This window comes from Erpetoichthys calabaricus, chromosome 1, assembly GCF_900747795.2.
Source record: "Erpetoichthys calabaricus chromosome 1, fErpCal1.3, whole genome shotgun sequence".
In the NCBI taxonomy this organism is placed as follows: domain Eukaryota; kingdom Metazoa; phylum Chordata; class Cladistia; order Polypteriformes; family Polypteridae; genus Erpetoichthys; species Erpetoichthys calabaricus.
The window spans coordinates 97718506-97731666 of NC_041394.2; the positions used below are offsets into that span (position 1 = coordinate 97718506).

Sequence of the window (13161 nt, forward strand, 5' to 3'; positions counted from 1 at the left end):
AGTTTGCTTTAACATTACCTCATGTGGAGTGGTGGGGGAATGTATGAATCTGCATGTTACCTCACGTGATGTAAGGGCATTCAAACTTTCAAAATTCAAGAAATGATTGGTTGTGACTTACTCAAATCATCGCTATTGCAAAGCTGCATTTTAGATGTAATGTTACCAACACTTTCATTTCAGCTGACAGTGAATGGCTTCCCCATGTAGATGGATTGATCACATAATGTACAAGATTTGTTACGAATATTATTCCATCTCTATCAGATCAATATCTTTTTATAAGTTCATTGTTGTCCAGCATTTCCAAAACATTCTACCTTTCCTGGGATGTGTGTGCCAATCTCTGACTGAATGTCATCTTCCGACAGCTAATAGCAAATTAGGGCAGCTCATAAGCTCTCCTAAATCCTGATCAATTTAGGAGAACTTTCCTACTCAGTCATTATCCATCCATCCATCTATTTTCCAACCTGCTATATCCAAACTACAGGGTCACCAGGGTCTGCTGGAGCCAGTCCCAGCCAACACAGGGCGCAACGCAGGAACAAATCCCGGGCAGGGCGCCAGCCCACCGCACAGCACACACACACACACACCCACAACACACTAGGGACAATTTAGGATTGCCAATGCACCTAACCTGCATGTCTTTGGACTGTGGGAGGAAACCGGAGCACCCGGAGGAAACCCACGCAGACACAGGGAGAACATGCAAACTCCACGCAGGGAGGACCTGGGAAGCAAACCCAGGTCTCCTTACTGAGAGGCAGCAGCAGCACTACCACTGTGCCACTGGGCCGCCCCGGAGAACTTTCCTAAATTAGGAAAATTAGTAACGTGTTTTAGCTGCTACTCATAAGAGTAGAACAAAATTTGCATCTCTGATATTTTTGAGCCAGTTTGGACTGTTTTCCTACTCTGAGACTCTTAAATACGAGCACAGACCTGATTATGATAGCCGTATTGAGTCAAGTTCTTCCAGCCATTTATTTATATGTGACACCAAGTGAACTATGGACCCTCATAATATCAGCAGATATCGCTCCAGAGTGGAGCTCCAAAGCAGGAAGTTCTATTCCACTGTCCAACTAAACACAAGGGAAATGGACCATTCCCCTTTGAAAATGTGACGCTGGGTGTTTTATGCTGATCGATTATCCAAGAGTACAATAAAAAAGACTGAGTTTTAGCAGAAAGCAGCTGAGGTTTGTGTTAAATGAGTTCTAGATAGGAGTAGCAACAAAAAAAGAGAAAGGACTTGTCTAGCCTCCTAGCTCACCAATTACCTAACCTCTAATAATTTGATGGAAATTATTTTCAGTCTGGTTTCAGGGCGCGACACAGCTGTGAAACTGCTCTGCTACGGGTAACCAATGATTTGCTTATGGCAGCAGACTCTGGACAAACCAGCATATTAATTCTGTTAGACCTCAGTGCAGCATTTGACACTGTCAGACATGACATCCTACTGTCCAGAATAGAGAACATGCTGGGTATCTCTGGCACTGCCCTCCAGTGGTTCAAGTCCTATCTGACTGATAGGCAAGAGTTTGTTAGTCTTGGCAACAGCAGATCCAGCACAGCGCCAGTCACACAAGGAGTTCCACAGGGCTCTGTCCTCGGTCCTCTGCTTTTCTGTATTTATATGCTTCATCTTGGCCATATTATTGGTAGCTTTGGACTGGGTTATCATTTTTATGCAGATGATACTCAACTCTACTTCAATGTTGAAAGTGCAACTTCATCAGAGCTTTCTCAGCTCACAACTTGTCTCAGTGAAATTAAAACCTGGATGGAGCAGAACTCTTTAAAATTAAATTGCAACAAAACTGAACTCCTGCAAATCGGGACTAAAGCACAACTTAAGAAAATGAGCTCCTTTTCAGTCACTCTTGGCGGTGATCTCATCAGACCTTCTTATGATGCAAGGAGTCTTGATGTCACAACACTGTGGGGATCTGGGATGGCCGCCAGGTGGTGCTGCATGGATCCCTGAGTCTTTATGGACACCTCTACAGCCCCGCCCGGAAGTGCAATTAGACACAGGTGGTCAAGCACCTGGGCTATAAAAATGGTCAGCATCCACCACTCAACAGCCAGAGTCAGGTGGAAAGACGATGAGGTTGCCTGGGAGGACTGGTGGTGCCTGAAGAAGTGTTTTTGGTTTGTTTGTGCTGTACTGGAGTGCTTTTGGGACTGTGTTGTGCCTGTGGGGTTCACGGGGAAGACGTGCCCCACAGGTGAAGAAAAATAAAAAGTCTTTGAACTTTTACACGTGCCTCAGTGTGAATCTGCGTGTATATAGCGCCTTATTCACAGCTGTTATACACATATATCTACTCTTTCTCTCTCTATATATATATATATGGGAGAGCATGGACTGTGATGGTCTGGTGTCTCAAACAGTATTGGTCTTAGCCCAGTGCCAAATGCTGTCAGGACATCAGGTAACCTCTATTGACCCTCTGAAGGAAAATTAATGAATGGATGTGGAAATTACATTGAGCAGCCCTGACAGTTACAAACATTTCTACAGTCTCATCCACTCCCTTTAAAATCAAGTTGAAGAATGAACTACCTTAGAATTGTTTAATAAAGTTTCTCCTACCTCTGTCACAATTGTCTCAGAGAACTCAGTTCTGTCGTAGGACCAGCCATGCTGACACGGTATTTTTTGAGTTTCTGAGATGTTGAAAAAGCTTCCATTTTCAAAAGTCAGGTGCCACTGTGGCTTTGAGAATTGCAAACACTTGGAGAGTTTCGTTCCCTCATCCACAGGAATGTAAGCCTTGAGAAGAACATCAGAACTGGTGAAGTTCCAACTGCTGCCTGGTAAAGTGTTGTCGGCTGTCTGACAGTGATGATCTGGAACAGCTGCAGAAAAATTCTGAAGAAGAGGATGACTGGCCATTATAATTCCAGGTATAATCAACAAAATGGTATTGATGAACTGGAAACGACCCTGACCTCCAATGTCATCCAGTAGGTCTGAAAAGCTCATGCTTGCAGAGAAGAGAATTATGACATATTGACATTGGATGTTTTAAACAGCATTGCTCCTTACAGCTGTTCAAAGTTCAAAGACATTATTCAAAATTGTTAACCCAGTGTCCTGTTTGCAGAGGTGGTTGGGGTGGGGGGGGGGGGGGGGATGACTGGTATGGAGATGGCACCTTCTGAAGTTTTTTTTTTCTAAATATTATTTTACTTTTCTTCTGCATTTACTGTATTACAGCTATACTTTAGAATATTCACATCATTGCTGTTATTAAAATGCTGTTCTAGATGCTAAAAGATGCTTAACCACATCCCAGAATAATATCATGAGGAGAAGTTCACCAACTTGCAGGGCTCTAATCATGTTTTATGACATTTTTTATACAATATCAAAAGATGAAATATTATTTTGGTAATATTATGAAATATATTCAGTCATGTGAAAAATTTAGTTCACCCTGTGAATTTTGTTTTCTTTTTGAAACACATTAACATGTGAAGATATGATCTTCATTTAAACAATATCTATAGATAAAGTTGATATAACTGACATTATGCCACATTTAGATTTTGCAGTCCATTGTTTAATTTAAATTTCAAATGTGGAAAAAGTAAGCAAACCTCTTCAATTATCACAACCTCAAATTCCTAACATTAGAATCGGGTGCAAATGATTAGAACGTCATGAGAGAAGATCTTGGAGGAACGTGCCTTATTTAAACCTCAGACGTTTAGCTTGGTTTGTTCTGTGTTGTTGAAGTGTGTGTTATCAGCATGTTTTGATCTGTGAGACCTTAAGAAAGAAGGTTGTAGATGCCAATGAGTCTGAGAATGAATTTAAAAAGATCTCCAAATTATTATAAATTTACCATTCCACAAAAAACAGAAGACCATCCACAACTGGAGAAGACTGCCAACAACTGTCTACTTGTACAGAATTTCAGCCTGAAAGTGGAATGCAAGATGCTGAGAGAAGTTTCTAAGAACCCCAGAATTTCATCATGGGACCCATAAGTAGTACCTGCTACTGTTGATATCAAAGTGGCAAGAGTCTACCATTTGAAAAAGATTACAAGTTAGATCTACGTAGGAAGTGTGCCAGAAGGAAGCCTTTGCCATGCAGAAAGAATATGAGGGCAAGACGACAGTTTGCCTATAAATACCTAGACAGTGAGAAGGACTTCTGGAACAATGCGTTCTGGACAGAGGAGGCACAATTATTTGGCCTTAGTATCAGAAGACATGCTTGGTCAAAACCAATGACAAAATTTGACCAGAAGAACCTGATAGCAACTGTGAAGTATGGTGGTTGAAACAGAACAGTCTAGAGCTGCATTGCTGCTTCAGGTCCTGTCCAATGGAGAACCCACTATGAATTTTATCATACCAGAGAGTGCTTAAAGTTAATATGAGATCATCTGTCACAAGATTGAAGCTCAACCAAAAGTGATCTTTACAACATAACAATGACCCTAAACATACCAGTAAATTCACCAAGGAATGGCTGAAAACAAAAGAAATAGAGGGTTGTGGGCATCTGAATCCCTTTGAGATTTTGTGGGGATGGGTTCTGAAACAGGTTGTGCACACAACACGCCCCTTAAACATCACACAGAAAGAACTGTTCATGGAGGAGGGGGAAAAAACTTTCTCCCAGTTGATGACAGAGTCTGCTAGTTGAGGTTGTTTCCACCAAAGGGGGGCAATGCCCACAATTAACTCCAAGAGTCTGCTTACTTTTTTACTTTCTTGTATATGAAATATAGGCAAAGTATTGTAATCATCTAAAAATTCGACCTAGAGATTTTGATGAATCTCGACATTTTAGACCTACCTTAGTCCGATTTACATTCTCATAGGGAAAGTATTGTAATTGTCCAAAAATTTGATTTCAAGATTTTGATGAATCTCTATGTTTTAAACCTGAGTCAGAAAATACCATTTTTGGAATTATGTCTGTGTGTCTGTCTGTGTGTGTGTGTGTGTGTGTGTGTGTGTGTGTGTGTGTGTGTGTGTGTGTGTGTGTGTGTGTGTGTAAACACGATATTCTGCAGTATGTTTTCACTTAGGTCAACCAAATTTTGCATACAAGTGTTACGTACAAATCATAGATTTCTATCAACTTTTGAGCTATTTCCGCTAACCAGAAGTGGTACTTTTTTATTTATGCAGCTGCATAGTCTGATTTATTCAACTTTACTTTTATAATAATTGTTCGATATGTTATTAATTTGATTTGATTTGTTGTTGATGGTTCTTTAATGCACATAATATAAAAATATAATCATTGTCTTGCGGTTTACTCCTCAAATATCCATCTCCATATCTGAGTAGACAAGAAAATCTAGGGGAGACCACTCCTGGGGCCTCATGTATAACGCCGTGCGTAGAACTCACACTATAACATGGCATAAGCACAAAAGCGGGAATGTGCGTACGCACAGAAAAATCCAGATGCAGGAATCTGTACGTACGCAAACTTTCACGTTCTTCTACTACTTAAATCCCGATCAACGTGAAAAGTAACACACGTGCACGCGCCTTCTGTCCCGCCCCAACTCCTCCCAGAATTACGCCTCTTTGAATATGCAAATTGATATAAATAGCCTTCTGAGAAAAGACAATGGGAAAAGCACGGGAGAAAATATAAGAATTTCAGCGAATACCAAGTGGAGGCAAAGGAAAAACGTACTATTTGTTGGTTTAAACAGTGGTATAATCAACAAAAGAAAAGTTGATCGAGTGACATAGTGTCGGAGAAACTCGAAGGCTCAAGTTCACAAAGTCGCACAGTGCCCGAAATAAAAAAGAAATCACATATCAAAGTCGCCATGAAAAGGTGAGTCGTAGCCCACCGTCTGAGTGTCACATGAAAGCTTATTAGGGTACAGACTAAAAAATAGGCACACAGTGGGAAAAAAGCACGAAATGTCAACTTTAATCTCAAAATTTCCACTTTAATCACGTAGTTTATTTTGTCATTAAAGTAGAACATCATAAACTTCATCTTAAAATCGTTTAATTTACTAGTTTCTCAAATCCCATTATAACTAAAGTAGGATGTTAAATGCTTTGTTCTGTATTTGATCTTCTATGTGCTCTATGTGTGTGAATCACTACCTGCTTTTTAAACGGGTTTTCTCTTTCTCCGACAGGACACATAATCCATTACATTCGTGATATTACAGCTCTATGAATAATTAAAATACTGAGATGTATACGTGATATCTTTTTCATGATGATAGGAATGAAAGCATGTTATTAAACATGGGAACACGGTGGTGCAGTGCTTGTTCATGTCTCACGCAAGAGGCTTACTGCGCCATACGCGACCTTCAATGAAATAATTTATCACAGCAGTACTGTCTCTTTCAAATGTACTAACCTCCAATTCCTGTCCTTACTTTTCTTTCTCCAAAAACCCAATCACCACACAATCAGCTCTGTAATAGATGTGAAGCCATCTGTAAGCTTAGAACGCTGATTCTTCAAAACTTTTAAGGAACATTGAAATATCTTCGTAGTACGTGTTTAATTATTCTATCCGTCTATCTTTCCAGTGGCGCGTCAGCACCAGCAATAATACAGCGCAATGCAGGAACAATCCCTGAACTAGCACTGCAGCACCATGTCCTCACATGTTTAATTATTAACAATACAGATTATTTAAATGAAGTTAAAGTTTTATCTGTATAATATAATCAACATATTTTGCTGCATTTCATCTTAAAAATTATATCATCATCGTATGTAAATACGCGCTTTATAAATTGGCGCAGGTTGTGCAATATTATAACTGTATCGCAAGTTTACAGTGAGGTGATTGTACTTATAAGTCCAAACAGTTCTACAAGGAGCACTTGATGGACTGATTTAGTGCGTTTATATTTCTTGGGATGAAACTTTTTCTAAACAGCGAAGTCCGTACAGGGAAGTCTCTAAAGCGTTTTGCTGTGGCTCAGGCAGCGTCTGCTTCATGCTGTGTACCGATAATTCTCTTTCTGATCAGCTGCTGCTGTGATTCCCCACTCAGATACAGTGATATAAATACTCCGAGTGGTGCAGTGAGAGTAATATGGAAAAAGATGATCTGCTGTTACAACCCTTAATGGGAGCAGCTGAAAGAAGAACAAGATGCAGTGAGCATAACAACGCTAAAGCAGTTATGGTATTTGGAATACTATGGCTATTCCCTGGACCATTATATTGCTACAGGTTAATTACAATCAGATGCATTACACTAATAAACAATATGCAGTTAGTTTCAGTGTATTTATAAAGCCGCGTCAGGAACGTGGGTCTAAGAAAGGGTGACCACACAGGAACAGTAGCACTGCTTTGACGCTGGATGCCGCCAGTCTGCAAAACCGGGCGGATAAATTGCGTACGCCAAGGTATGAGGTATCGTGGAAATGTGCGTGGCTTTACGCCAAGTTTAGGTTTTATACCTTGTGATTTGAGCGTGGAAAAGTTTGTACGCAACATTTCTGTGCGTACGCACCGTTTATACATGAGGCCCCTGATTTTTCAATGAAGGAAATTGAATATCTGTTCATTTTTCATTGAAAAAAATTATTGTAAAGTTAAATTATAATTGTTTTTATTTTTATTAGATACTATTTAAATGAAGATCAAATCTTGATATCTCCACATATGTTAGAAAAGAAAAACAATTTCATGAAGAGCACTTACTTTTTCACATGGCTGTATTCTGTCTACGGTGGTTTTGAGGACGATTTAAAGAACATGGAACCAGAAGACGAGACACAGTGAAAATACCAGGCCAAGCTCATTACCAGTAGAAGTCAAAACATAAAACTAATTTGTAGTTGAAAATTCAAAGTGGGGAATCAAAAGACAGGAATACTGAACTAGACAACACACTACTCTTTCAGAATGGATCCACAATCTAGGATAACCCAGAAGTGTACAGTATGGAACTTTATGCCATCGCAGTAATGACACCACATTCTGCATTGTCCCAGCCCAAGTTTAATAACCATGGTGCTGCATAAATATGCAAAAATATTTCAGCAACTTTAAATTTATGCCTGGGAAAATTTTGAAATTGAATTCAACAACATTCAAAACCCCAAATGGGAGGCAATGAAGAGTGAAAAAACACAAAAATTAGTCTGGAAAAATTAAAAGCAAATTCACATCATAACATAACTCCAAAGGTGCATCTGTGATGGGTCGCTCTATGGAGTCAGTGTTGGAGGTGTAACTATTTATGAACTTTTTCATCTGCTTAAAGATTTACACAAAGCATGTAACTTGGGAGCAGAAGTTGATGCAGACGAAAGTTCCGGTGAAGGAAACAGCTGGGCAGCTGTATGGGTGCGCATGTCCAAGGCAGTGTTAGGGGGATTGGTGGAGCAACTCATCTGAGCCTCTGGACAGGCCAAGGCATCCCAACATGATATGCCAACTCGCATAGGAAAAGGATCAAGTTAGAATAGCTGTCTCTGTGAATTTAAGGGTCTGAGGGAGAGAAAAGAACTGAAATTACTTACTGGGAAGTAACTGAAGTTGGGGTGTTCATGGCTGCACACGTGTGTGAGTGTGTGTCATGAACTTCTAGGGTTCCTTCCGGACTACAGGCCATAGTATAACCTGTGTGAAGTTGCACAAGGTGATTGGAAGGATCTGGGAGGGGAGACCACATGGATAGAGCTCAAAAACCCATTGGAATAACAAAATGGGAAGATAGACGCTAGAGGTCGCCTTCATTTTTTCCCCTTTGATTCTGTCGTTAGTAAATTGTGTATCAAAGTCCTTCTGAGCAGCCTGAGTGTTGAGAGTGAGGATGATGAGGCGATCTGGACATTAGTTTAATTTGAGTTATTTTTCTTTTTAGAAAGTCATTAGTTCCCTTGAGCAGAATGGAAAAGGGAGAAAGGAAAAGGACCGGAGTTCTTGTTGTGTTCTTACTGTTCTGATTTGGATTTTCTTTATTTTATCATTTTTACTGCGGTGGGTTGGCACCCTGCCCGGGATTGGTTCCTGCCTTGTGCCCTGTGTTGGCTGGGATTGGCTCCAGCAGATCCCCGTGACCTTGTGTTCGGATTCAGCGGGTTGGAAAATGGATAGATGGATGGATTATCATTTTTAATTCATGCACCTGGGAAATGTGGTGTGATGGACTTGCTTGTTTGATATTTCACTAATATTGATATTGCTGTTATCACCTTGTTTTTTAGATAAAGAACTTTCATTTTTTTACCATCATTTATATGTCTCACTCTCACTGGTTTATCCTCAGTACAAACTACTAGATGCCTGTTTCATCATTTTTGTTGCTTGCATGAGCGCAGAACCTTTAACAGCTTCACGAATCCTTTGTTTGTCTGTGTTATGTTACGTCATTAGCGTGAGGCTCGCCGAGTGTTCATTGTAACTGTAAGAGGAGGAATTGTACTAGCAGAGTTTGAGCACTCAAATGTTTTCTGGTTTAACATTACAGCCTGTTAATAATAAACATGAATAGTTAAAGTAGCTCAGTGTTGTTTCATTACCACTTTGTGATGGTTCACACGAAGTGGCACATCGTGAGTCACAACATAGAAGCTTCGGAGGTTAACCAGATTCAGAGTCAGAGTGCAGCATTACAGCGTGTGCAGTGAACATCGGTTACAATGGCAATTACATTTGTTTTCTTTCCTTTCTTATACTGCTAGATCACCATGTTTTTTGTGCCAATGATCAATTGCTTTTTTTCCTGTAATTGTAAGACAAATAATAAACTGAGATTGAGATGAATGAGTCACGGCATACAGAGGTGGCATGGCAAAAACTTTAATTTGCCCAAGGGACACATGGGTGGTCGTAAGTTGCTAACTACCTGTATGAATTATTTTTTGAGTTAGTTGAATTTTTTTGGTCAGTTTGGTTGGTTATTTTACCAGTTTGATGGAGATGTTGTCTTGCCGCCATTTGATTTGAGATTTTACTGCAAGATTGTGCACGCCACAAACAGGAAAAGGCCTACATCAAAATAAAATCTGATTTATAAACACGTTTCTACACAATTTACCTTTATATATCACAATCATCTTGTAAATGTGTTTCAGACCCCACTAGGCTGCCACACCTGGACTATGCTTATGAACCTCATACATATGAATTCACGATGCTGCAGTTGCTCAATGGTTGGAAGAGCAGCCTCCCTCGAGACACATCCAGACATCGCCAGTTGCACATGAGGAGTCCTATGGTCCTATTGAAGCGCCACTCCTCTGTGCTCTGAGAGGCTGGGAAAGGCATAAGGCACCAACGTTTGAAAGGGTGGCCGACATTATCTGGCACATGTAATGACATGACTGCTGTTACAATGAATAGTGCAGGCCACATGAAACATTGAGGGTTCATCCAGTTACCTCACCAGCCATCACGTATAGCACCTTCAGCAAGTCATCTGATCAAAGCTATTTTGCCTCAAAATGATTGAATCATGGGTTGACCCAGCAAACCGAGCCACAACATTTGTCAGTCTCAACTTGGCATCTGGATGATTTGTGCATTAATAGAATGTCACTGCCTACAGGTTATAAAAGCAGCGTCACTCTCGCTAGGTGCTCTTATTGTAACATGAGTGCTGTGAACTGCCATGTTTGCTTTAGGAGAATCGGAGAGTCCTTTTTATGTTGGCATTTACAACCAAATCATACGGAAACTGAATGTAATTCCTGGTCATCCACTTATGATTTCCAGCACAGCAGGCATGATGGAACTGAACTTGGCTGAGACAATCCTGACCTGTCAGCCAGCCCCCTCTGGATGGTGTGTTTTATCAAAAAGCTAACCATTGTTTAAACCTACATATAAACTGATTTCGCGCAATCTGTCTTCCTAATGGCAGGCCCGGCTCAACACATAGTTCCAACAGAGGGTCTCTTGAAAGTCTAAATCAGCCCAAAAGCCAGTCATCATCATGGGCAAAATATCCTGCTGGGCCCTAAAGGCTCATTTCCTTTGTATATGACCATTTGAACTGTCCTCAAGCCATGTTGTGTCACGCTTCTCTTCCTGCCATTAGGCTATGAACAGGCTGTAGGGCATGGGATGTTGAGCTTTCTGTAGCGAGTGTTTTTACTGTGCTTTGGTTTGTAATCATGAGGGGTGATAACAAGTAGCCAATATAAATAGAAACTGACAAAAAAAAAACAAAATCGTTCTTCAGTGCAAATATGCTGCATTGATCTTTTTAAAAAGAGAACTAAAAGTCTGTACTTCATATTCATCACTCTTGAGGTTTATTATGCTTGCCATGTCAACACACATTATTAAAATGTCTCAGTGATATGAATTATACACAAGTCATCAGTTATCTGGTTTGACATCATTACCCTACTTTATTAGAGTCACCATTTCCCAGTATCTCCAAAATGTTGTGTACAGATGGGTCAGAGTTGCTGTAAATATGCGCATGTTCTCCTATCGAGTTTTTGTTTATAAATCCCAATGCGTACGGGGGATGTTATGTACGTACATTTAACAACTCTTTCTGTAAGTTTTATAAATCTGACCTTAATATTCAACTGAGAGAGGTATACTCGACATTAAAGTTTGAGGATTTTTTCTAAATCTAAAAACTCCTTAAAAATAAAAGAAAGAGTTATTAGTTAGCCTCTTGTTTTTGACTACTGCTTGATTTTGGACTTAATTCCTTATTTTTCTCCCTCTTGTTTTAACCTTTGAGCTGTTGTTTAGGTCACTGTCTTGGCGGTTCCTTCTGATCTATTTCCATCTCCTGGTTTGTTTTTCTGGGCTGTTAGCTCCTTACACAGACTGGGAGAAATTGGGGCTGCCCCTCGTCTGGACCATATAAGGTCTAATGAAAATGTCGGCCAGTTTATGGGACAGAACCCTCAAGCAGATATCACGTATAACCAGCTGCCACACAGTACAATTTCCAATTCCAGTTCCAATTTCCCATTGGGATTAATAAAGTATCTATCTATCTATCTATCTATCTATCTATCTATCTATCTATCTATCTATCTATCTATCTATCTATCTATCTATCTATCTATCTATCTATAAAGATTAGCAAAGTACTGAGCCACACAGATGAAGAGACATATTAAATTAAAAAGAGGTAGAAAGAATTGCTTGAACTCGTATAAGTTCTTTAAATGAGTTGCCTTAACTGCTGAGTGATATAAAACATTATGAGCAAACTCTGCCAGAGGTAAAACACGTTTAAAGGCAGTTTGACAAGAATGAAAAGTAAAACAGAGAAATTGCTCAAAATCTCACTTGATTTTATTACAGAAGAATAGTTAAAAAGTGCAGTTTCACTTTAGATTATGTGTCCTTAATTATGTTGTGCTTACCATTTAATTGCCTGTATAATTACAGAGTAACTTGGTGTTATTGCCTTGTATTTACTGTGTAATGCTGTGGTTAAGCACTCAATTGTAATTTTTATTCTACAATTTATATATACTCATACATCCATCCATCCATCCATTATCCAACCCGCTATATCCTAACTACAGGGTCATGGGGGTCTGCTGGGGCCAATCCCAGCCAACACAGGGCGCAAGGCAGAAAACAAACCCCGGGCAGGGTGCCACCCCACCGCAGGGCACACACACACACACACCAAGCTCACACTAGGGACAATTTAGAATCGGCAATGCACCTAACCTGCATGTCTTTGGACTGTGGGATGAAACCGGAGTACCAGGAGGAAACCCATGCAGACACGGGGAGAACATGCAAATTCCACGCAGGGAGGACCCAGGAAGCAAACCCGGGTCTCCTAACTGCGAGGCACCAGCGCTACCCACTGCGCCACCATATACACATACAGTACTTATAAAAATTGTATAATAACTATTACAATTGAGTACTTAATTATAGTGCTACACTGTATTACACAATAAACAAAGGTAATAACACCTAGTAACTCTGTAATTATATAGGCAATTAAATGGTAAGCACAGTGTAATTAAAGTGATACCCAAAGTGCTTTGAACTGGAGACCACAATCTGAAAAAATAGATAAGAGAAAATCACGCAGGTGGACAACATCCTTAAGAAAAAGAAAAAAAAAAAAAAACTAAAATCTGAAAATTTTGAAAAGCAGCCACCCCTACCAAAACTGTGATACAGTTACAATAAAGGTACGCACGTGGGTATTGCTTCCCATGA

At 40.0% G+C, this 13161-nt stretch overlaps 1 protein-coding gene across 2 annotated transcripts in view; it reads right to left on the reverse strand.

Annotated features, from left to right (window-relative positions):
• LOC114645908 (solute carrier family 22 member 6-A-like) overlaps positions 1–3044 on the reverse strand; it is a 41447-nt gene extending 38403 nt beyond the window's left edge. For both annotated transcript variants that reach the window (XM_051935539.1, XM_028793827.2), the window contains exon 1: positions 2612–3044. In XM_051935539.1, the coding sequence (XP_051791499.1) occupies positions 2612–3004 (393 nt within the window). In that variant the 5' untranslated portion in view covers positions 3005–3044. The remainder of the gene's footprint in view (positions 1–2611) is intronic.
• Positions 3045–13161: the final 10117 nt, after the last annotated feature.